Below are 27,912 nucleotides of genomic sequence, written 5' to 3'. Positions count from 1 at the left end.
TATATTTTCAGAGTAGCTTCCCCAACACTGCTAAATGGCCACCACAGCTACTATTCAGTTGAGATTGAATGGACCCTCAGGTAGCATGCTCTTGTTTGAATGTATAAACCACCTCAAAGTAATGATGCATAGAAATGACTTAGATGTTTATTTCACTTTCAGGTTTAGAGATGGGACAGCTACAGGACAGCTACAAAGATTATTTTCCAATTGAAAATAAAGGCAAATTGGTTATTTATTGGTCCTTGGTTTAAACCTGTTGTATCACATATACGTGACAAATAGGTCTAAACTTTGATTTGAGTGTGGGAATGTGCGTCTGCTCTCCAGCGTGCACACAGCGGTCACCTGATGACTGTCCCATTCGAGAACCTCACCATCCACAGCGGCGGGCGAGTGCGACTTAAACTCCCGCACCTCTATGATAAAATCGTTAACCACCGCCGCCGAGGGTTCTGCTTTGATAATAACGGGCTGTTCTCCTGGTTCTTGTCAGAAATGGGATTCGATATCCCCATCCTAGCTGGAGAAGTGAGAAACACCATCACATGGTGATATGGCAGAACCCCAGCAGCAGGGCCACAGAGTGTACAGGATCAGACAGGAGGGAGAGATGCCCTTTCTGGAGTGGCAAGATGAAGAGGAGAGAAACTGGGCTCTGGACAGAGCTATACAAGTTCACTCTGGATACAAAACACAGAGAAGACTTCATAGAGAAGTGTGGCTACCATCAGAGCTCCCCAAGCTCCATCTTCTGTAAGTCTCTCTGCTCCATCCTGAATCCCAACAGGAGGCTCACCTACATGGCCCACAGACTCATCACCACCCAGTTCCCCTCAAAGGAAGGACGGAACGTAACTAAAACCACCAGAGAGCTGACAGATGAGATACGTGACATACTAAAGGAGAAGTTTTGAAATGTGCTGGAATCTCCACTTATTCCAAAAGATGAAGCTATCACACCACTCCCATTATGTAAAAACATTTTTTTAATGTACAATTTTATAACATGACAATCAACAGGACACAAACAGGAAGCAAATTGTCAGTTTGATTTCATAAATACACTTTAAGATGTACAATGGTCATTGCATTAATTCAAGTCTTTTACATTTCAGACAACCGAGTCTGCGTCCAAAGTATTTACACATGTACAAATCTCGGGTTGCAATTAACCAAAGCAAGGCATGAACACCACTGAGAGAACGAGAGAGGGAGGGAGAACACGAGAAGGGTCATTTCCAAAAGCGTTGACCTCACAAACATGACTACTCGGGGATAGGGTTAGGGGGCGGGACAGAGCTGGCACCCCTCGCCTTGCGTTCATAGTTGACAAGCCGCTGGCCAACCAGGTACCTGCAGGAAGGCAGAGAGGGAACAGGGGAGAAGAGTCATGTCAATCACAATACTAGAGCACTTACATAGTTTGTCAAGCTGATCAAGACCTTGAATAATTAAATCAGGTGTGGTAGTGCTGGGCCGAAACAAAACCCTGCATACGCTGAAGCTCCCCAGGACCAGGGTTGTACTATCCCTGAATGAACAGGCCAGATATGGAGATAAGGGTGGGTGGTTACTTGTCATTCTTGATGTGTTCGTAAAGGCGTTTGAACTGTCGTATCTGGAAGGAGAGGATGCCGATGATGGACACCACCATCAGGAGGAATGGGTAGATCCTCCTCTGTATCAGAATCTGCATCTCCGGAGTTACACCTGACACACAAGGAGGGGTACAGTGTTATTAGCGCGTGCGCACACACACACACACACACACACACACACACACACACACACACGACTGACCTACGGTAGGTACGACCCCGGCTGCTATGACGTAGGGGACACACAGGGACAGCAGCAGCACTGAGATGACAGGGGCAGCCAGCTTACGGATAATGAAATGGAGGTCAATGTTCCTGATGCCGTTAGCATACACCTGACAGGAGGAGAGGTGGCAATGTTATCCCTCACTGCTCACTTCACACAGTATCAAAAGGTTAAAAGCTATATTGATCATGTAGAGGGAATGGACATGTCTCATTGGTTTCCACAGGTTCAATTACAGTCACAATGTAAGCTGGGTAAACAGTGTGAGATTGAGAATTCTAATTCTATTAGGTTAAGACAGTGTTGTCTTTTTTAGGAACTCAGTCTGGCTTTCAAATTACTCTTAAATTGTAAATGGTAGAATGCAATTTTTAAATTGGGTAGTGCATCGGTTGTCCTCGTCGTGTCAGTCATTGCATACCTTAGAGCTATTTAGAAATGTCCAGATCAACTAGCCCATGTCAGATAATGTTTTTAAGCCCATAGATTTTGTTATAATGTTTGAGTCACTCAAATATCACATGAATAGACATTAGACATGTCAAAATGTATAGAACTGGAAGAAAATTAGCTTTAAAACTACAAAATGTTCTCTGCACCCCATGACAAAATGTTTAGAATGGCAGGAAATAAGCTTTTTCTCTCTGCCAACAAGAGGGGTGTGAACAGCTTGAGTCATGAACAGTGCTTGTGCCCATAGAAATAGAGGGGGGGGGGTTGGATGTTCCCCAAAGCTGGAAGGAACCCTGGGTTAAGGAATAATGACGTGGTGTAAGGTAACACACCTGTTCAATGACAGACTTCAGCCACCACTGGGGACCCATGAGGGTGATGGCAGCGATGATTTTGGCATGGAGCACCCCCAGAGCCCAGTCCTACACACACACACACTACAATGAGTCTTACGCTTTAAAATACAGTGATCACTACTATTGCATTGTAGCTCTCTAACACACTCAGTACCTGCCAGGGGTAGAAGAGAGGTGTCTGGTCCAAAGGAACGCGTAGCGGAGCAACGATGACCAGCTCAAACAGCAGGCCCAGCAGTAGAGGAATAACACCTGCCACCAGCAATGCTACTACCAGGGTCTTCAGAATCTACACAAACCCACACACAGAATTAAAGGCACGAGATGATCGGATGTTGAAATATTACATAAAGTATCATGGCATGGACATCTTGGCCTTGGACACACAACCACATAAAGGTATCCATCCAGCCACCTTCATAACTAGTACAGCCTACTATATCTTTGTCCACATACAGTTCCAGCAGAGAGTTGGTCTTACCATGAGGGTCCACTCCTGGACTTTGATCATGATGATGGTGCGTCCCTGGGGCATCCAGGCCAAAAGCACGGTGGCACCGCGGATGGACAGCCAGCACACGTACAGACCACATGCTGCTGTATACAGCTCATGGATCTTAGAGCTACCCGTCCAGAACGACATCAGCCAACGGCCCGCAAAAACTACAGTACACAGATAGGCTTTAGCTACTTATGAAACAGATATACAGTGTATTCAGAAAGTATTCAGACCCCTTGACTATTCACATTGTTACGTTACAGCCTTATTCTAAAATGGTATGTGTTTTTGAAATATCACATTTACATAAGTATTCAGACCCTTTACCCAGTACTTTGTTGAAGCACCTTTGGCAGCGATTACAGCCTCGAGTCTTCTTGGGTATGATGCTACAAGCTTGGCACACCTATATTTGAGGAGTTTCTCCCATTCTTCTCTGCAGATCCTCTTAAGCTCTGTCAGGTTGGATGGGGAGTGTCGCTGCACAGCTATTTTCAGGTCTCTACAGAGATGTTAGATCGGGTTCAAGTCCGGGCTCTGGCTGGGCCACTCAAGGACATTCAGAGACTTGTCCCGAAGCCACTCCTGCATTGTCTTGGCTGTGTGCTTAGGGTTGTTGTCCTGTTGGAAGGTGAACCTTCGCCCCAGTCTGAGGTCCTGAGTACTCTGGAGCAGGTTTTCATCAAGGATCTCTCTGTACTTTGCTCCGTTCATCTTTGTCTTGATCCTGACTAGTCTCCCAGTCTCTGCTGCTGAAAAACATCCCCACAGCACGATGCTGCCAACACCATGCTTCACCATATGGATGGTGCCAGGTTTCCTCCAGATGTGACACTTGGCATTCAGGCCAAACAGTTCAGTCTTGGTTTCATCAGACCAGAGAAACTTGTTTCTCATGGTCTGAGAATCTTTAGGTGCTTTTTGGCAAACTCCAAGCGGGCTGTCATGTGCCTTTTACTGAGAAGTGGCTTCCATCTGGCCACTCTACCATCAAGGCCTGATTGGTGGAGTGCTGCAGATATTGTTGTCCTTCTGGAAAGTTCTCCCATCTCCACAGAGGAACTCTAAAGCTCTGTCAGAGTGACCATCGGGTTCTTGGTCACCTCCCTGACCAAGGCCCTTCTCCCCCGATTGCTCAGTTTGGCCGGGCTAGCTGGCTAGCTCTAGGAAGTCTTGGTGTACTTGGGGACCTTCAACGCTGCAGAAATGTTTTGGTTCCCTTCCCCAGATCTGTGCCTCGACACAATCCTGTCTTGGAGCTCTACGGACAATTCCTTCGACCTCATAGCTTGGTTTTTGCTCTGACATGCACTGTCAACTGTGGAACCTTATAAAGACAGGTGTGTGCTTTTCCAAATCATGTCCAATCAATTTAATTTACCACAGGTAGACTCCAATCAAGTTGGAGTCTCAAGGATGATCAATGGAAACAGGATGCACATGAGCTCAAATTCGAGTCTCATAGCAAAGGGTCTGAATACTTATGTAAATAAAGTATCTGTTTTTTAGTTGTAATACAATTGCTAACATTTCTAAAAAAAATTTTTTTGCTTTCTCATTATGGGGTAGTGTGTGTAGATTGATGGGGAAGAAAATGTATTTTAATCAATTTTAGAATAAGGCTGTAATGTAACAAAATGTGGAAAAAGTCAAGGGGTCTGAATACTTACCAAATGACCTATCATGTAAATATTTATTCTAGACATTCAGGGTAGAAAAAAAGGTATACAATACATTTCCTACAGCTAGAGATGAATCAATTATACTCATTTTATTTAAATTAGGAAACATGTCAAGTGTGACAGCTAGCCTTGTGGTTAGGAGCGTTGGGCCAGTAACTGAAAGGTCGCTGGTTCGAATCCCCGAGCCGACTAGGTGAATAATCTGTCTATGTGCCCCTGAGCAAGCACTTATCCCTAATTGCTCCTGTAAGTCGCTTTGGATAAGAGCGTCTGCTAAAAATGAATCAATAAATGGAGCGTGTCCATGACCATGTCTCACCTGGTAACGTCAGACACACCAGGCTGGCCACCAGCAGAGTGACACACATAAAGCCTATCAGCAAGACGATCTACAGACAGGAGGAAAGAGACATATTATAGGGGGGGGGGGGGGAACTTCTCCTGAAGTGGTAGGGCTGGAAGCCTCTAGGTCCACCTGCTGTAATGTGTAGTGTAACTCACCCTAAAGGGGAAGCGTAGAGGGCGTTGGTAGGGTTGGAAGCCTATAGGTCCACCCTGCTGTAATATGGCCTGATGGGCTGCATGAAGCCCCTCCCCCACAACATGGGCGGGGTTGTTGTTATGGTGACCGGGAGCAGGGTTGTTGTTGTTGTTGTTGACAGGCTGGTTGGCCTCATTGTCTTCCTGTTCACCCAGCAGGTAAGAGTGGAGGTCTCTTGAAGGGGGGGAGGGAGGAGGACAAGAGAGGGAAATGAGGAGAGGGGTAGGTGTGGGGGGGAGACGGACAGGAGAGTGGGATGGGGAAGGAGGTAGAGAGTTAATAAATATATACTATACTGTTTGGGAGTGTGTGTATATAAGTGTGAATAAGCAGTGCAGGGATCATCAACTAGATTCAGCCGCTGGCCGATTCTTTCTTGAGCGGATGGTCAGGGTGCCAGAACATGTAGACTGCAAATTGACCACAAGAAGCCCAAACAGACATAATATTTTACTAAAACATTATTTCAAACCTTGCTTACATTTGTATACGGTCACGGTGCCTTCGGAAAGTATTCAGACCCATTTACTTTTTCCACATTTTGTTACAGCCTTATTCTAAAATGTATATATATATTTTTTTTTAAATGTCCGCATCAATCTACACACGATACCCCATAATGACAACACAAAAACAGGTTTAGGCCTTTTTGCTAATTAGTCAAAAAAAAAAAAAAAAGGAAATATCACATTAACATAAGTACCGTAATTTCCGGACTATTGAGCGCACCTGAATATAAGCCGCACCCACTGAATTTAAAAAAAAGTATTATTTTGAACATAAATAACCCGCACATGTCTATAAGCCGCAGGTGCCTACCGGTACATTGAAACAAATGAAGTTTACACAGGCTTTAACGAAACACGGCTTGTAACAAAAATAAATAGGCTTTAACGAAACACGGCTTGTAACAAAAATAAATAGGCTTTAACGAAACACGGCTTGTAACAAAAAATACAAAATTAGCAGTAAACAGTAGCCTACCAAGAAAGTCATTGGTCACCATCTTCCTTCTCCTGTGCACTGAAACCATCTCCTTCGGTATCGGAGTTGAATAGCCTCAGAATTGCTTCATCTGATATTGGATCGTTTTCATTGTCGCTCTCGTCACTTTCATCCGGAGGCAAATCCCCCGCTGAGCCCTCTTCAACACGCAGCAGTCCAGCCTTTCGAAACCCGTTGATGATAGTGGATTTTTTGACAATGCTCTACGCTGTCTGGACCCACTGGCAGACTTGACCATAAGTTGCTCTTCGCATGCGGCCCGTTTTAGTGAAGGATTTCTCCCCACTTGTCATCCAAGCCTCCCGCTGAACACGGAGCGCCACCTTAAATGCACGATTTACACTGATGTCGAGTGGCCGCAAATACTTTGTTGTGCCCCCAGGAATCAGGGTGACAAAATGACTACCGTAATCAGAATGATGGGAAGTTTGAGAGCGCTCGATTTAATCTAAACAGTAAACAAAAATAGTTGTTTGACCTTAACCCGTTCGGCAATTTCATTGGTCTAATGAAAGCTTCATGCCGGCAAAAAAACTGAGCACGTCACAGAATGTGTTTTTTTGGAGAAAAAAAATTGAAAGCGGGAAAAATCCATATATTAGGCGCGTCATTGTTTAAGCCACGACATTCAAAGCCTGGGAAAAAAGTTGCGGCTTATAGTCCGGAAATTACGGTATTCAGATCCTTTACTCAGTACTTTATTGAAGCACAAACATACAAACCTTTGGCAGGCCAACAAGTTCAATCTTGATTTCATCAGACCAGAGAATCTTGTTTCTCATGTTCTGAGAGTCTTTAGGTGACTTTTGGCAAACTCCAAGCGGGCTGTCATGTGCCTTTTACTGAGGAGTGGCTTCCGTCTGGCCACTCTACCATAAAGGTCTGATTGGTGGAGTGCTGCATAGATAGTTGTCCTTCTGGAAAGTTCTCCCATCTCCAGAGGAACCCTAGAGCTCTGTCAGAGTGACCATCGGGCAGTGGTGTAAAAAGTACCCAATTGCCATACTTGAGTAAAAGATACCTTAATAAAAAATGAATCTAGTAAAAATGAAAGTCACCCAGTAAAATACTACTGGAGTAAAAGTCTAAAAGTATTTGGTTTTAAATATACTTAAGTATCAAAAGTAAAAGTATGAATCATTTCTTAAATTCCTTATATTAAGCAAACCAGTAGGCACAATCTTTTATTTTATTTACTGATAGCCAGGGGCACACTCCAACACTCAGACATCATTTACAAACTAAGCATGTGTTTAGTGAGTCCTCCAGATCAGAGGCAGTCAGGATGACCAGGGATGTCCTCTTGATAAGTGTGTGAATTGGACCATGTTCTGTCCTGCTGAGCATTAAAAATGTAACAAGTACTTTTGGGTGCCAGGGAAAATGTATGGATAAAAAAAGTACATCATTTTCTTTAGGAATATAATAGAGTAAAAGTAAAAGTTGTCCAAAATATGAATAGTAAAGTACAGATAGCCCAAAAAAACTACTTAACTAGTACTTTATTTTTACTTAAGTACTTTACACCACTGCCATCGGGTTCTCCCCAGATTGCTCAGTTTGACTGGGTGGCCAGCTCTAGGAAGAGTCTTGGTGGTTCCAAACTTCTTCCATTTAAGAACGATGGAAGCCACTGTGTTCTTGGGGACCTTCAATGCTGCAGAAATGTTTTGGTACCCTTCCCCAGATCTGTGCCTCGACACAATGCTGTCTTAGAGCTCTACGGACAATTCCTTTGTTCTCATGGTATGGTTTGGTTTTTGCTGTGACATGCACTGTCAACTGTGGGACCTTCATATAGACAGGTGTGTGCCTTTCCAAATCATGTCCAATCAATTGAATTTACCACAGATGGACTCCAATCAAGTTCTAGAAACATCTCTCAAGGATGATCAATGGAAACAGGATGCACCTGAGCTCAATTTCGAGTCTCATAGCAAAGAGTCTGAATACTTACGTGAATAAGATATTTTTGTTTTTTTATTTTGAAAAATCTGTTTTCGCTTTGTCATTATGGGGTATTGTGTGTAGATTGTTTAGGATAAAAATCCAGAATAAGGCTGTAACGTAACAAAATGTGGAAAAAGTCAAGGGGTCTGAATACTTTCCGACGGCACTGTATTATTACTCTATTACGCGTGGGAATAATTTTGAACCAATTTCCTGGTGTTTTCAATTTCCAGTCTTCAATGTCCAACAATATATTTGTGCAATTATGTAAAATCACTGCCAGTTGGGGTACCCTGAAGTAGTGTCTAAGTGTGTATAGAAGTATGTATAGACTTACAGTAGGTACCCTGAAGTAGTGTCTAAGTGTGTATAGAAGTATGTATAGACTTACAGTAGGTACCCTGAAGTAGTGTCCTAAGTGTGTATAGAAGTATGTATAGACTTACAGTAGGTACCCTGAAGTAGTGTCTAAGTGTGTATAGAAGTATGTATAGACTTACAGTAGGTACCCTGAAGTAGTGTCTAAGTGTGTATAGAAGTATGTATAGACTTACAGTAGGTACCCCTGAAGTAGTGTCTAAGTGTGTATAGAAGTATGTATAGACTTACAGTAGGTACCCTGAAGTAGTGTCTAAGTGTGTATAGAAGTGTGTATAGACTTACAGTAGGTACCCTGAAGTAGTGTCTAAGTGTGTATAGAAGTATGTATAGACTTACAGTAGGTACCCTGAAGTAGTGTCTAAGTGTGTATAGACTTACAGTAGGTACCCTGAAGTAGTGTCTAAGTGTGTATAGAAGTATGTATAGACTTACAGTAGGTACCCTGAAGTAGTGTCTAAGTGTGTATAGAAGTGTGTATAGACTTACAGTAGGTACCCTGAAGTAGTGTCTAAGTGTGTATAGAAGTGTGTATAGACTTACAGTAGGTACCCTGAAGTAGTGTCTAAGTGTGTATAGAAGTATGTATAGACTTACAGTAGGTACCCTGAAGTAGTGTCTAAGTGTGTATAGAAGTATGTATAGACTTACAGTAGGTACCCTGAAGTAGTGTCTAAGTGTGTATAGAAGTATGTATAGACTTACAGTAGGTACCCTGAAGTAGTGTCTAAGTGTGTATAGAAGTATGTATAGACTTACAGTAGGTACCCTGAAGTAGTGTCTAAGTGTGTATAGACTTACAGTAGGTACCCTGAAGTAGTGTCTAAGTGTGTATAGACTTACAGTAGGTACCCTGAAGTAGTGTCTAAGTGTGTATAGAAGTATGTATAGACTTACAGTAGGTACCCTGAAGTAGTGTCTAAGTGTGTATAGAAGTATGTATAGACTTACAGTAGGTACCCTGAAGTAGTGTCTAAGTGTGTATAGAAGTATGTATAGACTTACAGTAGGTACCCTGAAGTAGTGTCTAAGTGTGTATAGAAGTATGTATAGACTTACAGTAGGTACCCTGAAGTAGTGTCTAAGTGTGTATAGAAGTATGTATAGACTTACAGTAGGTACCCTGAAGTAGTGTCTAAGTGTGTATAGAAGTGTGTATAGACTTACAGTAGGTACCCTGAAGTAGTGTCTAAGTGTGTATAGAAGTATGTATAGACTTACAGTAGGTACCCTGAAGTAGTGTCTAAGTGTGTATAGAAGTATGTATAGACTTACAGTAGGTACCCTGAAGTAGTGTCTAAGTGTGTATAGAAGTATGTATAGACTTACAGTAGGTACCCTGAAGTAGTGTCTAAGTGTGTATAGAAGTATGTATAGACTTACAGTAGGTACCCTGAAGTAGTGTCTAAGTGTGTATAGAAGTATGTATAGACTTACAGTAGGTACCCTGAAGTAGTGTCTAAGTGTGTATAGAAGTATGTATAGACTTACAGTAGGTACCCTGAAGTAGTGTCTAAGTGTGTATAGAAGTATGTATAGACTTACAGTAGGTACCCTGAAGTAGTGTCTAAGTGTGTATAGAAGTATGTATAGACTTACAGTAGGTACCCTGAAGTAGTGTCTAAGTGTGTATAGACTTACAGTAGGTACCCTGAAGTAGTGTCTAAGTGTGTATAGACTTACAGTAGGTACCCTGAAGTAGTGTCTAAGTGTGTATAGACTTACAGTAGGTACCCTGAAGTAGTGTCTAAGTGTGTATAGACTTACAGTAGGTACCCTGAAGTAGTGTCTAAGTGTGTATAGACTTACAGTAGGTACCCTGAAGTAGTGTCTAAGTGTGTATAGAAGTATGTATAGACTTACAGTAGGTACCCTGAAGTAGTGTCTAAGTGTGTATAGAAGTATGTATAGACTTACAGTAGGTACCCTGAAGTAGTGTCTAAGTGTGTATAGAAGTATGTATAGACTTACAGTAGGTATCCAGCGCTAACAGTCCAGGTCCTGACCAGACCTTTGAGCCACTGCCGTGTGTGACCCTGCTCTAGGAGAGCTGGCAGAACCACCTGCAGCAGCAACAGCTCTAGAGAGAGCTCACTGACTGGGGCATCACTGGAGAGAGCGAGAGAGAGAGAGAGAGAGAGAGAGAGAGAGAGAGAGAGGACAGAGGGGAGAGGAGACGGGAGGGTGTTAGGAAACATACAACACTCCAAATACAACACTTATACACACTGCAGCACTCCAGAACCATGGTTGGCAACCACTGCTGGCCACAGTAGAGCCACGTAGGTGTACCTGTAGAGGAGGACGTTGTAGGGGAGGAAGGCAGGGAGGAAGACCTTGATCATCCTGATGGGCAGCCACAGCATCAGGAGGACGATAGAACCAAACACCACCTAGGGGGACAAGAGGAGAGATCAAACACACCTTTAATCATCGGCACAAAATCAAAGCAGAGCCAGAGCTGGCATGTAACTACTCGTTAAGAACAATGTAGGTCTGAAATGTAGTGTTCACCAAGTGCTGATGTCAATGTATCGTACCACAGACAGGATGAACCTGCGGAGGTGTCTGTAGATGTACGTACCACAGACAGGATGAACCTGCGGATGTGTCTGTAGATGTACGTACCACAGACAGGATGAACCTGCGGATGTGTCTGTAGATGTACGTACCACAGACAGGATGAACCTGCGGAGGTGTCTGTAGATGGGCAGGTGGATCATCTCCTGGACTGGGTTGAAGTCTGGATCGTTCAGGTTTCTCAGAAACCACAGGACCCCAGGTCTCAGCACCTGACCCAACACAGCAACTCATCAACACACTAACAAAGCAGTCAATGAGAATGTCTCCAATGTCACCCTATTCCCTATATAGTGCACTACTTTATTTTGATTTTTATAATAATACATGTTTTAAGGGGATTTATGTATTTTATTAAGACAGGAGAGTGACGAGGAGACAGGAAAGGTAGGAGAGTTTGCGAGTCAGAAGGGCAAGAGTCGGATTCTAACCAATACCCGACTCTGTTAGCACTAGGCTGTACGTGTGCCAGGGTCCGCAGAACTAACCCCGTGGGCCCTGGTCAAAAGTACCACACTATAAAAGGGAAAAGGGTGTCATTTGGGTCTCAGCCTAAGTGTGAGGGCCTGTCCCCTACCTCTCTCAGTAGGAGGATGAAGGATGCGAAGTAGAAGACGTAGACCATTCCCACCAGCCAGTGGAGGAACATGGTGGTGCCTGGAGCAGACTTAAAACTCAGCTCTCTGTCCTTCAGAGACGCATCAAACATCTCCTGCAGAACGGATGGAAGAGAAATGTGTTTTTATTTAAGGAAGCAGGGAGGAGAGATAGAGAGCAATGTTTGATGATAAAAAGGGAAAGAGGTGGAGAGAGCAAGAAGAGAGAGGGATTAGGAAGAAAGAGAGGTATGTCTGTACTAAAGAGCAGATGTCGAGCCACCAGCCACAGATGAGGGGGAAAACTCCTATCTCCACGACGACCAGCAAAGAGACCTGGAACACACACACACACACACCATGTTAAACACATACATGACAACAGGGACTATGCAGGAAAACTCACAATTCCTAAATCATTCATTGATGTCAATGGAAGATTTACATTCAAAAAAGTTGCGCTACAACCTTAATTTACTTTTCCTCTTAAAGTCAAGTCGTTCTACACTGAGTGTACAAAACATTAAGGACACCTTCCTAATATTGAGTTGCACCCCTTTTTGCCCTCAAAAACAGCCTCAATTTGTTGGGGCATGGCCTTTACAAGCTGTCGAAAGCGTTCCACAGGGATGCTGGCCCAGTTGACTCTAATGTTTCCCACAGTTGTGTCAAGTTGGCTGGATGTCCTTTGGGTGGTGGACCATTCTTGATAAACATGGGAAACTGTTGAGTGGGGAAAAAAACAGCAGTGTTGCAGTTCTTGACACTAGGGGGTGCACCTTGCACCTACTACCATACCCCGCTCAAAAGGCACTTAACTCTTTTGCCTTGCCCATTCACCCTCTGAATGGCACACATACACAATCAATGTCTCAATTGTCTCAAGGCTTAAACATTCTTCTTTAACCTGTCTCATCCCCTTCATCTACACTGATTGAAGTGGATTTAACAGGTGACATTAATAAGGAATCATAGTCTATGTCATGGAAAGAGAAAGTGCATTCCTATTGTTTTGTACACTCAAGTGTTTAATTAAGATTTATAGTAATAGATTTAAAGCCTAGATTTAAAACCGAAATGTTACCTTGACAACAATATAGCAGACCCCTAGTAGACGGCGGGACCTCTGGAACCTGACCAGAGCAGCAAACCCCTGAGAGACACCAGTTAAGGACAAACACAGGTTGACACGAGAACAAGAGTGAAATTCTAGAGTGAAGTTCAGGACAGGATCAACAGTCCACAGGAACGGGCAGTACAGTAATTATTTTCAGTGGAGTTATTTTGTGTTAAAAGCAGTGATAGAAGGAAATATCGTTTTGAATTTTTTTCATCCCTGCCCCTCCTCCCAACATTAAGACACCTTCTTCAGTCTTCAAATCACTATTTAAAACATTATAATAGGCCTTTATTATCTGGACAGGCAAGGAAAAGTAGATAGCTAACAGTTCTTTCTTTCATTTCTTGAACACTGCGCACCCAGCATAAAATGTGGCCTTTGCTATGGAAACTCATTTGCAGCAAAGTGCAGGGAGGGGGGGACAGACAGACGAGCAGCTAATGGAGGAAGTTATTCCTGATTTCTGCTCGGGACGGGAGTGATTTTTTAAATCAGGAAAGGAAAGTTGTCGGGGTTATAGAACTGTGGTGGGATGGGGACAGGACAAGACAGGAATTAATTTTCCCTCCCGTATCAACCTCTAAAACACATACTTTTATACACAAAAACAATGGAAAGGTCTTCCATGGTAACACTGCATGGTCACAGGAAGTGATCCCCATCAGTAGGCGGAAGGATACGTGACAGAGGATGAGCGTCATGGCCAGCAGGATGTACCCCACGATGGTCGTGATCAGGCCCTCGAAATGGGAAGCTTGAACCTAGAGAAGACACACATATTCAATATCATTCTGTGGTGGCAGAATTTGGGGTGAGCTGTTGTAACTTCTCCACGGATATGTTCTGTTGGACTGTGATGTTATGCATTTCATAGAGTCCTGGTATGTCTGCACCCTAACACAAGGCCATTGTGTTCTGGGAATGGTTGCTTGTATAAAGAAGTGTTGTGTAAACACTAAATAAGGGACACGGAACCATTTACTCTTCGAGTTCTTCCCTGTGAAATCAGAGATAGACTTCCCCTGCAGCTGCTTGATTAAAGATTGTTCTATTACACAATTAAATAGTCACTGTCTTAATCTTTATATCAAATTTTCCACAAAAATTCCATATCATTATACGGTCTATGTTTTGCTCAGAAAGGCAGGAGAGGTATGATACAAACTGTTTCTTACATATTCCTCAAAGCCAAGTCCCACGACAGAGAAGTGACCAATGTGGTATGGACAGAACGCTGGAAGAGAGAACAAGAAGATATATCAAAGCTCCCAGGCGTACCACCGTACCAGGCTAGTTGGTTTTAAGAAGGGTAGAGAGAGTTTGTGTTAGTGTACTTACCGAACACCAGGATGAAGAGAGTGTTCAGAGACACAACCCAGAACACATGCTCCTGGAAGACGAGACAAATGTCATGTTACTACTTTCTAGTGCTACTGCTTAGAAAACAGACAACCCCTTCCTTCACTGCAATAACATCCCATATTAAGTCTGCTAATCATACCCCATACCAGGTGTGTAAATATTACTCTATACCAGGTGTGTAAATATTACTCTATACAAGGCGTGTCAATAATACTCTGTACCAGGTGTGTAAATATTACTCTATACCAGGTGTGTAAATATTACTCTATACCAGGTGTGTAAATATTACTTTATACCAGGTGTGTCAATAATACTCTATACCAGGCGTGTCAATAATACTCTATACCAGGCGTGTCAATAATACTCTATAACAAGTGTTAATAATACCCTATACCAGGTGTGTAAATATTACTCTATACCAGGTGTGTAAATATTACTCTATACCAGGTGTGTAAAATACTTACTAAGAAAACCAAGGAGCCATCCAGTCCAAGCATCTGAGAGGTAGAGAGCGACATTAGGAGGTGATCGATGTAGTCATGGATAGTGTTGTGTCATGAAGTTGAGTCATGACAGATGTGTTGGAGATTGCTGAAACTAAACCAGTCTTACCCTCTCCCAGGTGAGCTCCTCTGCTGCTCTGTCCCATTCTAGAGCATTCCAGTTCATATCATCTACACATAGACAGAGAGACAGGGAGATGTAGAAAGAGAGATAGCGAGAGAGATAAAGAGAGATTGATAGAGCGAGAAAGAGATGGAGAGAAAGACATGTTATATAACTTAGTATTGCCGTTGCCATGTTACCCGTCAGCTGAGGGCTGGCCCTAGTCTCCTACCTTGAGCTCCATTGTTGGCGTCCGCATCTTCAGCCGCCGCCCCCTCTTCCTCATTGTCTAGTTCTGGCTCCTCCCCCTGTTCTGGGAGGCCGTCTGGGGGCTCTGGCTCTGCCTCGTTGTGAGCTGGAGGGGCGGCGGGGGCAGGGGGGGCTGCAGGGGGGTCATCAGCTGCTCCCTGACCTGCACCTGCAGCCTGGGGGAGGAATGTGGATGGAGGGGCTGTATGTGTGTGTGAGATCTTGTGTGCGCATGTACGTGTTACCTTGCATGTGTGTGTGTGTGTGTACGTGTTACTTTGCGTGCGTGTGTTACCTCGTTGGGCTGTTGTCCGGCTGCGTTGGGCTGGGGCTGCTGGTGGTGCTCCAGCCACAGGGGGGGACCACCGTGGACTATCTGCTCTCTTAACCACACCAGGCTGATGAAAGCACACAGCGAACACGTCACCACGAAACAGCCCTGTAGACAGTCCGCCAGCAGGTTCTCTCTACCAGGAGGGGGAGGAGAGAAAGACAGATGAATGTTCTACAACACTGTGATTAGAAAAGGCATTCACATCTGAGTTCTTGTTGTAGGTCGGTAGGAATAATGCAAAAATATCAAAAAGCTCTGAGAGCTTAAACAAGTGATGCCAGCAAGAGCAGTGTGTGGGTTTTTCTTTTCTTTGATGACCTACAGTACTGGAAATGGAGAAAACATCTCATATGAGGAGGGGGTGAGGAGTTACAGAGTCTGATTGGGGAAGGAGGAGGATACGACATCAGAACTCACGTGGAAAGCATGTCCAATGGCAGCGTCAGGAGCGAGCTCACGGAGCCGGTAAACAGACACTTGTAGATTCGACCTGAAGAGAAGAGGGAGACCGAGAGGAGCTATGGGCATCATCTCACCATTGGAGGAAACACTGAAGAGAGATGTACATAAAGGACCACAATCCAGTCTTGGTTAGGAGCAAAGCTCCCTCTTAGAATAATTTGAACACCTAAAACATTAACTGACAACTGAAGCCAAATGTGTTTAGGCAGGGGCAGCCTAAGTAATTGTATGAGAAACCCTTATATTGTAATCCTGAATGTTTTCCTCACAGTCCTAATAGAGTGGATAGTGTACAAACAAGTGTAAGACGGCGCCGACAGTTATGGTCGCCTCGCTTCGAGTCCTTAGGAAACTACGCAGTATTTCGTTTTTTTATGTATTATTTCTTATATTGTTACCCCAGGAAATGTTAGGTCTTATTACATACAGCGGGAAGAACTATTGGATATAAGAGCGCCGTCAGCTTACCAACATTACGACCAGGAATATGACTTTCCCGAAGCGGATCCTCTGTTTGAACCACCACCCAGGACAATGGATCTAATCCCAGAAGCCGACCCAAACAATTGCGCCGCAGAAGGGGCAGACAGAGAGGCCTCCTGGTCAGGCTGCGTAGACGTGCACATCGCCCACCACTCCCGAGTATACTACTCGCCAATGTCCAGTCTCTTGACAACAAGATAGATTAAATTCGAGCAAGGGTTGCCTTCCAGAGAGACATCAGAGATTGTAACATTCTCTGTTTCACGGAAACATGGCTCTCTCAGGATATGTTGTCGGAATCGGTTCAGCCACCAGGCTTCTCCATGCATCGCGCCGACAGAGATTACCTCCTCTCTGGGAAGACGAAGGGCGGAGGTGTACGCTTCATGATTAACGACTCATAGTGTAATCATAACATACAGGAACTCAAGTCCTTCTGCTCACCCAACCTAGAATTCCTTACAAATCAAATGCCTGCCATATTATCTCCCAAGATAATTCTTGTCAGTTATCATCACAGTGGTGTACAATCCCCCTCAAGCAGACACCAAGACAGCCCTCAAGGACCTTTCACTGGACTCTATGTAAACTGGAAACCATATATCCTGAGGCTGCATTTATTGTAGCTGGGGATCTTAGCAAAGCAAATTTGAGAACAAGGCTACCTAAACAGCATATTGATTGCACTACGCGCGGGTGTAATACACAATCACTGCTACTCTAACTTCCGCGATGCATACAAAGCCCTCCCAAGCACTCTCTTCTGCAAATCCGACCACGACGCCATCTTGCTCCTGCCGTCTTAAAGGCAGAAACTCAAACAGGATGTACCAGTGACTAGAACCATTCAATGCTGGTCTGACCAATCGGAATCCACTCTTCAATATTGTTTTGATCACGCGAACTAGGATATGTACCTGTCAGCCTCTGATAACATTTTTACATTTTATTCATTTAGCAGACACTCTTATCCAGAGTGACTTACAGTAGTGAATTGCATACATTTCATAAATTTTATTTTCCGTACTGGTCCCCCGTGGGAATCGAACCCACAACCCTGGCATTGCAAACACCATGCTCTACCAACTGAGCCACACAGGAACGCTAACAACATCAATCTATATGTTGACTCGGTGAGTGAGTTTATAAAGAAGTGCATTGGAGAGGTTGTACCCACTGTGACTATTAAAACCTACCCTAACCAGAAACCGTGGATGGACAGCAGCATTCACGCAAAACTGAAAGCACAAACCACATTTAAACATGGAAAGAGGTCTGGGAATATGGCTGAATATAAACAGCGTAGTTATTCACTCCGCTAGGCAATCAAACAAGCGAAATTCCGGTACAGGGACGAAGTGGAGTCGTAATTCAACGGCTCAGACACGAGACGTATGTGGCAGGGTCGACATGAAATCACCGACTACATAAAGAAAAGCAGCCACGTCACGGACACCAACGTCACGCTTCCAGACAAACTAAACACCTTCTTTGCCAGCTTTGAGGATAATACAGTGCTATCAAGTTCGCAGACGACACAACAGTAGTGGGCTTGATTACCAACAACAATGAGACCGCGTACAAGGAGGTGGTGAGGGCCCTCGGAGTGTGGTGTCAGGAAAACAACCTCTCACACAACATCAAAAAAACAAAAGGAGATGATCGTGGACTTCAGGAAACAGCAGAGGGAGCACCCCCCTACCCACATCGAACAGACAGCAGTGGAGAAGGTGGAAAGTTAAGTTCCTCGGCATACACGTTACAGACAAACTGAAATGGTCCACCCACACAGACAGTGTGGTGAAGAAGGCGCAACAGCAGAGTATGTTCCAGTCCCTGGTGTCTCTCTGGAAGAAGATCCTCGCCCTGAACTTGTCTACTTTATTGTCCAGAGACTGAACATTAGCGAGTAATATACTCTGCCGGCAGCATCTTGGAGCCGGCTCTGGTATAAGTTCAATTGCCCTGGGGGTACGAACAAAGGATCCAATTCCGGAAAGTCGTATTCCTGGTGGTAATGCTGGTGAGTTACCAGCATTAGTACCCGCTCTTATATCCAAAAGTTATTTCCGGCTGTATATAATAACACAAAAAACATTCTGGGCTGATAATTTAAGAAATAACACACAACAACAAAAAATATTGCAAAGTAGCTTAGGAGCTAGAAGCAGAGCTGCCATGTCTGTCGGCCCATCTTTTAAACAATAGTGTTCTTTAGGACCATGCAGATGCCTCTGAGTAGTTGAGTAGGCAGTTTGGAGTGTTTATCCGACTGGATTGAAAAAATAAAAATGGTGCCGCCCTCCCCCCAAACGTGGCAAGGTCTTAAGCAAGGACTTATACCCGATCTAACATCTCTGGAAAGACCTGATAATAGCTGTGCAGCGACGCTGCAGAGAAGAATGTGAGAAACTCCCCAAATACAGGTGTGCCAAGTTTGTAGCGTCATACCCAAGAAGACTCAAGGCTGTAATCGCTGCCAAAGGTGCTTCAACAAAGTACTGAGTAAAGGGTCTGAATACCTATGTAAATGGGATATTTAAGATGTGTATTTTTTAGGAATTTGCAAAAGATAAAAAATAAAAGCTGTTTTTGCTTTGTCATTATGGGGTGGTGTGTGTAGATTGATGATTAAAAGTTTTACTTTGTAATCAATTTTAGAATAAGGCTATAACGTAACAAAATGTGGGAAAAGTCATAGGGTCTGAATACTTTCCCAATGCACTGTATATTCCTTCCTCCGATTGCTCCAGCCAAATCACAGGTAGGCCTTTGCAAATCAAATCAAATTTTATGTTACATGCGCCGAATACAAGCCCATAACCAACAATGCAGTTGTAAGAATAATAAGTGTTAAGTAAAAAATAGATAAGTTGACTTGTTTACGTGCTGCTGTGGAGTTTGTTGCTAACCTTACTTTGCTACCTGCCAACTTCACGGTTTTTACTGTTTAATTACCGTTTTATATTTTCCCCTCGCTCTACTTTTTTCATTCAACTTTTTTCACCCCGGACGCTTGATCTCGACGTGGTTCATCAGGACCTCCACCAGCCGAAGCTAAGTAGTAACATTATGCCTTCTAATTGCTGTCACTGTACTCATAATATATGGCGAGGTTGCGGTGCTGCAAGCCCAGATTCAGACGCAATCGTTAGGCAAGGGTAATTTAAGTGTCGGAAAGGATGAAACAGCGTCTGTGCCACCAATAAGTACAGATGGTAGTATAAATCCCCTCGCACAGTCCCCGCAGCCGGACAATTTTCTCATGGCTTCTGGAAGGAAATGCTGTATGAATGCTCAACTGGTGTCGCTCATTCAGCCGACAGAAACTTTCAACCGGTTCTCACCATTAAGCAGCGAGTCGGAGTCAGAGCCTTCTCTGGTCTCTGCTCCTCCCGTTACGGGGTCTGAGATGCCGAAGCCTCCCACCATTAGCTCTGACAAATTGAAAACCCAAGTCATTGGTGACTCCATTACCCGCAGTATTACACTTCAAAATAATCATCCTGCGATCATACACTGTTTACCATGGGGCAGGGCTACGGACGTTAAGGCTAATCTGAAGACAGTGCTGGTTAAGGCTAAAACTGGCGAGTGTAGAGAGTATAGAGATATTGTTATCCACGTCGGCACCAACGATTTTAGGATGAAACAGTCAGAGGTCACCAAGCGCAACATAGCTTCAGGGTGTAAATTAGCTAGAAAGATGTGTCGGCATCAAGTAATTGTCTCTGGCCCCCTCCCAGTTAAGGGGAGTGATGAGCTCTACAGCAGAGTCTCACAAATCAATCACTGGTTGAAAACTGTTTTCTGCCCCTCCCAAAAGATAGAATTTGTAGATAATTGGCCCTCTTTCTGGGACTCACCCACAAACAGGACCAAGCCTGGCCTGCTGAGGAGCGACAGACTCTATCCTAGCTGGAGGGTTGCTCTCATCTTATCTACGAACATAGACAGAGCTCTAACTCCCCTAGCTCCACAATGAGATAGGGTGCAGGCCAGGCAGCAGGCTGTTAGCCAGCCTGCCAGCTTAGTGGAGTCTGCCACTAGCAGTCAGTGTAGTCAGCTCAGCTATCCCCATTGAGACCGTGTCTGTGCCTCGATCTAGGTTGAGTAAAACTAAACATGGTGGTGTTCGCTTTAGCAATCTCACTGGAATAAAGACCTCCTCCATTCTTGTCCTTATTACAAGAGATTTGAGATGTGAGAGATCACAAATAGGGCTACTTAATGTTAGATCCCTCCCTTCCAAGGCAGTTATAGTCAATGAACTAATCACTGATCATAATCTTGATGTGATTGGCCTGACTGAAACATGGCTTAAACCTGATGAATTTACTGTGTTAAATGAGGCCTCTCCTCCTGGTTACACTAGTGACCATATCCCCCGCACATCCCGCAAAGGCGGAGGTGTTGCTAACATTTACAATAGCAAATTTCAATTTACAAAAAAATAAATGACTGCATTTGTCTTTTGAGCTTCTAGTTATGAAATCTATGCAGCCTACTCAACCACTTTCTATAGCTACTGTTTACAGGCCTCCTGGGCCATATGCAGCGTTCCTCACTGAGTTCCCTGAATTCCTATCGGACATTGTAGTCACAGCAGATAATATTCTAATTTTTGGTGACTAATATTCATATGAAAAAGTCCACAGACCCACTCCAAAAGGCTTTCGGAGCCATCATCGACTCAGTGGGTTTTGTCCAAAATGTCTCCGGACCGACACACTGCCACAGTCATACTCTGGACCTAGTTTTGTCCCGTGGAATAAATGTTGTGGATCTTAATGTTTTTCTTCATAATCCTGGACAATCGGACCACCATTTTGTTACGTTTGCAATCGCAACAAATAATCTGTTCAGACCCCTACCAAGGATCATCAAAAGCCGTGCTATAAATTCTGAGACAACCCAAAGATTCCTAGATGCCCTTCCAGACTCCCTCCACCTACCCAAGGACGTCAGAGTACAAAAATCAGTTAATTAACCACCTAACTGAGGAACTCAATATAACCTTGCGTAATACCCTAGATGCAGTCGCACCCCTAAAAACAAAAAACATTTGTCATAAGAAACTATCTCCCTGGTATACAGTAAATACCCGAGCTCTGAAGCAAGCTTCCAGAAAATTGGAACAGAAATGGCGCAACACCAAATTGGAAGTCTTTTCCTGACTAGCTTGGAAAGACAGTACCGTGCAGTATTGAAGAGCCCTCACTGCTGCTCGATCATCCTATTTTTCCAACTTAATTGAGGAAAATAAGAACAATCCAAAATTTACTTTTGATACTGTTGCAAAGCTAACTAAAAAGCAGCATTCCCCAAGAGAGGATGGCTTTCACTTCAGCAGTAATAAATTCATGAACTTCTTTGAGGAAAAGATCATGATCATTAGAAAGCAAATTACGGACTCCTCTTTAAATCTGCGTATTCCTCCAAAGCTCAGTTGTCCTAAGTAAAAAATTGAAATAAAAGTAACAAATAATTAAAGAGCAGCAGTAAATGAACAGTAGTGAGGCTATATACAGGGGCTACCGGTACAGAGTCAATCAATGTGTAGGGGCACCGGTTAGTCAAGGTATTGAGGCAATATGCACATGTAGGTAGAGTTAAATAGAGAGTAGCAGCAGCATAAAAGGGGGGGGGGGGGGGGGGGGGGGGTTTGCAATGCAAATAGTCTTGGTAGCCATTTGATTAGCTGTTCAGGAGTCTTACGGCTTGGGGGTAGCTGTTGTTTAGAAGCATTTTGGACCTAGACTTGGCGCTCCGGTACCGCTTGCTGTGCGGTTGCAGAGAGGCTGGAGTCTTTGACAATTTTTAGGGCCTTCTTCTGACACCACCTGGTATAGAGGTCCTGGATGGTAGGAAGCTTGGCCCAAGTGATGTACTGGGCCGTACGCACTACTCTCTGTAGTGCCTTGTGGTCAGAGGCTAAGCAGTTGCCATACCAGGCAGTGATGCAACCAGTCAGGATGTTCTCGATGGTACAGCTGTAGAACTTTGAGGATCTGAGGACCTATGTAAAATCTTTTCAGTCTCCTGAGGGGGAATAGGCTTTGTCGTGCCCTGTTCACGACTGCCTTGGTGTGCTCGGACCATGATAGTTTGTCGGTGATGTGGACAACAAGGAACTTGAAGCTCTCAACCTGCTCCACTACAGCCCCGTCGATGAGAATGGGGGCGTGTTCGGTCCTCCTTTTCCTGTAGTCCACAATCAACTCCTTTGTCTTGATCACGTTGAGGGAGAGGTTGTTGTCCTGGCACCACACGGCACCAAATATGAGCAAATCAGCCATTCTATGCATTATTCTATTATATACTGAACAGTGGTCAGTTAAATTCAATGTGTTTTATTGAGTAGAGGTGTGAATTTCAATTCCAGGTTTTTGGAGAACATTTAGAAAACTTGAACAAGCGTCCTGGGGACGGAGCAAACAGAAGGCCACAGATTTTTTTACCACCGTGGTATCGTTATTCTCCACGGAATCGTGATACTTGGCCTGGTATCGTATCGTTTCTAAAATGTTAGCATTGTGACAAGCCTAGTACAAATAATCAAACACACCAGCGGGATTTACCGAACTGGGAAATGACAGATTGTATTACAACGCTGTTCCACTTCTAATTCTCCTGATCCTGTAAAACCAGAACACACTGAAACTTTACTTAGTGTGTGTGTACAGGTTATGTGAGTGATACTGTATTGAAGAGTCAAGTGTTGACGCATTGGTGTGTGTATATGTGTCCGCGTGTGTCATTCTACTCACATGCAGTGAGGGGGACCACCCCCAGCCATGCGAAGGCCACCAGTGTGTAGTGAAACCAGTATCGTATGGCCGTGCCCACACTGGTCAGCAGGCCAGCACAGATGTCTTGGATGGGCAGGCGGGGGGGCATGTCTGGGGAGTAAACTGGAGCACAGACAGAGAGAGAGGGATGAGACACTCCATGTTCAAAGTTACAAACTTGGTCAATAACTTAGAGAGAGAATAATAAGGTTGAGAAATGACTTAAAAATAACAAAAAGTATGTAGAACCTAAAAGGGTTTTTTGGTCTGTCCCAATAGGAGAATACTTTGAATAACCCTTTTGGGTTCCAGTTAGAAAACAGGTTTCTAAGACTGTATTCAATGGCAGAGCCTCCCAGTCTGAAGTCACCCCCTTGCAACAGAGCACGTTTTTAGACTGACAGGTCAATGCCACGGACGGGTACTTACTTGGTGTGAAAGCAAATCTGTGCTTGCATAATTCACAGTACTCCTTCCTGCTGTGCTTCAGCCACTGGACCAAACTGTAAACAACAACAATAGTAAAAGAGGTGTGTTTCAGCGGAGGAACTAACTTGTGCAAATGCAGGCATGGAATACTGGCTTCCTCACTCAAGTAGGACAATTCAGTTCAACTCACATGGGGTGATGCGTGGGTGGTATGTGGGGTGTGGTGCGTGTGAACGCGAGTGAGACAGAGAACAGCCCACACTGAACCGCCCACAAGACTCTCATACATACACCTCAGTCCATTCATTCATAAGCCCACCATCCTATAATGCCTTCTATAAGACAGAGTATAACGCTTGCTACTGTAACCCTGAGCTGTCTAGCATTCGTGATTCTGTGGTACTAGTTTGCACTGTAATGTGAATAAAATATTACGTCACACACACACAGCTAGTGTCCAGTTAGGCCTACATGTTAGTAACACCATGACATACAAGTGTAACCAACTAAGCCTAGGTAACATGGTATCTACAGTGAGGGGAAAAAAGTATTTGATCCCCTGCTGATTTTATTTCCCTCATTAAAATGCAAATCAATTTATAACATTTTTGACATGTGTTTTTCTGGATTTTTGTTGTTGTTATTCTGTCTCTCACTGTTCAAATAAACCTACCATTCAAATTATAGACTGATCATTTCTTTGTCAGTGGGCAAATTTACAAAATCAGCAGGGGATCAAATACTTTTTTCCCCTCACTGTATATGTCCAGCTTAATGAATAGTGTGTGACCAGTACTCTGACCCAACAGGTGCTATTAGAGATCAGTGACATAATGACAGAGCAGATTTTGTGGCGGCAGGTAGCCTAGTGGTTAGAGCTTGCTGGACTTGTAACCTAAAGGTTGCAAGATCGAATCCCTGAGCTGACAAGGTAAAAATCTGTCGTTCTGACCCTGAATAAGGCAGTTAACCCACTGTTCCTAGGCCGTCATTGAAATTAAAAATGTGTTCTTAAATTAACCGCTTGGTTAAATAGAGGTAAAATCAAAAATATTCTCAGAAATGGGATGATGTCGATGACGCTGTACTACTGTACCCTGTGACCACACCTGCAGTAACCTAAAGGCTTAGTAAACCACACCACAGTAGTTCAGGAGGGTTCCGACTGCTTATCATTACTAATCTGTGTCTCATAGCTAATAGCCTAAGTGACAAATCAGCAACTTTCCTCAGTATTCCAGGTTCTAATTCTAATAACAAAGTAGGCTATTTTAGAAGCCACTGATTGTCATCCAAAAAGTGTTGCTAGGCCTGAATGTTTTTTTAATCTTCAGTTTGCTCCTCTGTTATGCCACCCTTGGTTGGAAAGTGAGATAGTGACAGTATTGTTATTCCTCTACTCCTAAATCCCGAACCAGCCTTGCCTGAGCCAATGCCACACACACACACTACCCAATAAATGTACCAGCAGCATGGCATTAACTACCCAGCTCTGAACAATTAACTACTGGGTTATGTAAGTCAGTGATTGCGCCCTAGCTGTTGCCACACTGTGTGTGAGTGTGTGTGTGTAATGTAGAGTTACACTAGCAGGCCTAGAGGCTAAGCCTATCATTCTAACTCAATGGAAAAATACATTTAGACTTCAGTCTAAAATAGTCTCAATTACTGGCTGCTATCCTTTGCGTTATTTCAGCACAGCCAGCTAATTGTTTTTCCTTTGTTAGACCCACACTGCAGAGAAGCCATCTGGGAAGGTAGAGAAACCAGCTGTGATAGCAGACAAATGTAGGGTGGTCACTTGGACGCAGGCCAAAACCATCACCTCAGGACAGTCTTAGGTAACAGCTAGGACCTATGTTATAGCTGTATATCAACATTAACGTTACTTCCTCCTACCGACTCAAATGTTACTCTATGTCCATTATGTCAGAGGAGCAGTAAGGAGGTTTGTCTATTGCTAATACTTGGGGCTGGTGTGGCGGGGTATAGTCGGACTATAAATATTAGGCCTACATACAGTATACAGTGGACTCCTGATAAGTAAAACAATATTGAGGTTCCAATTCAATGACATTCTTTGTAATTGCTCCTGATGACTGCATACTCACAGTGTGATCAAGTCAGACAAATAGCCACTCACCATTCCTGATGGATGAACTTGATACTGCCGGTGCAGACACAGGGGTGGTACAGGGGCTTGTCTGGGGTCCCCTCCGAACGACACACACGACATATATCTGCTACAAACAGACAAAAGAGGAAGATATTAGTTCATTTGTTCAGAGAAACATTTTATTATCGATGGCTCATGTCACTGTTTGGGTGTCTGCCGACGAAAAATGTGTTTGCAGCTGACGTTGGCAAGGTAAACTAACGTTACCCACAGTCTGAACAATGTGGTCTCTAACAGTAGTGTAAATCAGCTAACGTTACAAGTAACGTTAGACTGACTGTAAAATGACATTTACCTTCATCTGCCGTTTCCATTTTACTGGATGACGCGCTCCCCTCTTCTGTAGCAGTAGTTTGCTATCGCAAACCCATTCACAACGCGAAGGCCAGTGTTTTTAGCCGATTTGGAATAGACTAGCTCGCTAGCTATCCTTGATAAAATGGTGTCCACTTTGATGGACACTAGAATCCCAGTCTTGACTTGTTTCGTGACACGCGCAGTCAGAACACGATCGATGTTCCTTTTCACTGCAAGCCGATTATGTATGTTGGACCGGTAGCGGTTGTCAAACGGAGATCAATAGCAAGCATAGCTAGCTACCCTTTACTTTTAAATTCAACACGTTCAAGGCGACGATTAGGTACCTAGCTAGATCTCTTTGACCCGTCACAACATTGATACCTTGCGACAGTGTGCGCCGCTTTCTGGCCGCGGTGGCAGCTTTTGGATTTGGTCACGTGAGATTACGTGGGGCTTGTGTTTTCTGACACGTGTAGATAGTGACACCCTGAGGTATTTAGCTGTTACTACATCATACCAATATGTCTGTGACTGAATACCATTTTCCTTTAGATTGATGTCTGATCCACCACTTTACACCGTTCTGGTCTTTACAGTTCATACTGGAATGTGATGTGGAAACTGCACACAATATACTTTACAAATCCTTACATTACCAAAGGTCAAGAATGAGTAACTTATGTCATGCCTATTACATCACTGGCGCTGTGGCTTAGTTGGTTAAAGCGCCTGTCTAGTAAACAGGAGATCCTGAGTTCGAATCTCAGCAGTGCCTTTTTGAAATTAGTACAGTTCGGAAGTGTCCCAGCTGAAACAAGATGAGGCGACTTCAATGATTATTACGAGTTTGTATTTTCTACAATAAAAAACGTTTTTTAAATCGTTCAATTTTGGTTGGGATGAACTTCAGACTGTGTAGGAACGAATGTAACTCACGCTATTTGAACAAGGCGTTCCTTGCGGTCAGCCGGTGACTAGGATTCACATGATTCTCTTCAGCCTCAGAAGAAAAACTAAACTTAACTCTAAGCGGGAAGGGAACAAATGTACATTTCATTCTGCAAAGTCCCCGTTTCAGAGTATGAGTTTTAGCCAGAAATAACAATAAAGTGGCCAAATAAGTGTTCTATTAAATAAATAGTCTCATAAATAAAGTCTCATAAATTCGGGACTAATGACAATCGCCAAATGCCATTATGCTATTTTGTGTAACAGATGTCTCTTTCCATTCACCACTGTTTGGAGGCTGGAAATATGTTGCAGTTTGATGAACGTGTGCGGTCAGGCTAGTAAAACGTTGGGATCGGGAACAACTATTACCCAGTGGTGTAAAGTACTTAAGTAGTACTTTAAAGTATTTTTACTTACACCCCCAAAAAAGACGTATGTACTTTACTTTACTATTTATATTTTTGACAACTTTTACTTCATTACATTCCTAAAGAAAATAATGTACTTTTTACTCCATACATTAGGCCTTCATTGTAAATAAGAATTTGTTCTTTACTGACTTGCCTAGTTAAATTACGGTTAAATAAATAAAGGAGCCCTATGAAGTGATTTTTTGACAATCAGATGTGATAAAGATGTCATTTACTGGTTGAAATCTGGTAGGGATCTCTTATAACCAGTCATAAATATACATTTTGGGGGCAGGTAAACGCAGTGGTGGAAAAAGTTCCCAATTGTCATACCTTAATAGAAAATGACTCAAGTAAAAGTAATCCAGTAAA

General features: G+C 43.6%; 1 protein-coding gene, 1 non-coding gene and 1 pseudogene across 3 annotated transcripts; 2 read left to right on the top strand and 1 right to left on the bottom strand.

Moving 5' to 3' along the window:
• The first annotated feature begins 68 nt into the window (after positions 1 to 68).
• LOC123729046 (arylamine N-acetyltransferase, pineal gland isozyme NAT-10-like) lies at positions 69 to 1,013 on the top strand (annotated as a pseudogene).
• LOC106578456 (E3 ubiquitin-protein ligase MARCHF6) lies at positions 967 to 26,585 on the bottom strand. Of its 2 annotated transcripts, none has more exons than XM_014157265.3 (26): positions 26,175 to 26,585; positions 25,847 to 25,943; positions 23,704 to 23,777; positions 23,254 to 23,397; positions 15,956 to 16,028; positions 15,500 to 15,671; positions 15,188 to 15,380; positions 14,962 to 15,023; positions 14,814 to 14,846; positions 14,326 to 14,377; positions 14,163 to 14,221; positions 13,668 to 13,748; positions 12,952 to 13,020; positions 12,129 to 12,203; positions 11,849 to 11,983; positions 11,364 to 11,483; positions 10,984 to 11,084; positions 10,663 to 10,800; positions 5,319 to 5,532; positions 5,137 to 5,206; positions 3,118 to 3,299; positions 2,791 to 2,925; positions 2,613 to 2,702; positions 1,804 to 1,936; positions 1,578 to 1,713; positions 967 to 1,356 (listed from the first exon to the last, which is right to left on the bottom strand). In XM_014157265.3, exons 1-26 carry the CDS (start codon positions 26,191 to 26,193, stop codon positions 1,269 to 1,271), a joined length of 2,745 nt encoding a protein of 914 aa, XP_014012740.3. In that variant the 5' UTR covers positions 26,194 to 26,585; the 3' UTR covers positions 967 to 1,268. The 2 variants fall into 2 exon arrangements, with proteins under 2 accessions (XP_014012740.3, XP_014012739.3); XM_014157264.3 differs by having other exon boundaries at positions 25,847 to 25,946; positions 26,175 to 26,584.
• Positions 26,586 to 26,880: 295 nt separating this feature from the next.
• Positions 26,881 to 26,954, top strand: trnat-agu (transfer RNA threonine (anticodon AGU)). The gene has a single exon. It is a non-coding gene; the product is annotated as a tRNA-Thr (tRNA).
• The last annotated feature ends 958 nt before the right edge of the window (positions 26,955 to 27,912 follow it).

The sequence above is a fragment of the Salmo salar genome, chromosome 19 (assembly GCF_965601325.2).
Source record: "Salmo salar chromosome 19, fSalSal1, whole genome shotgun sequence".
In the NCBI taxonomy this organism is placed as follows: Eukaryota; Metazoa; Chordata; class Actinopteri; order Salmoniformes; family Salmonidae; genus Salmo; species Salmo salar.
Note: the sequence above shows the minus strand (reverse complement) of the source record. Positions and strands in the feature narration are given on the sequence as shown.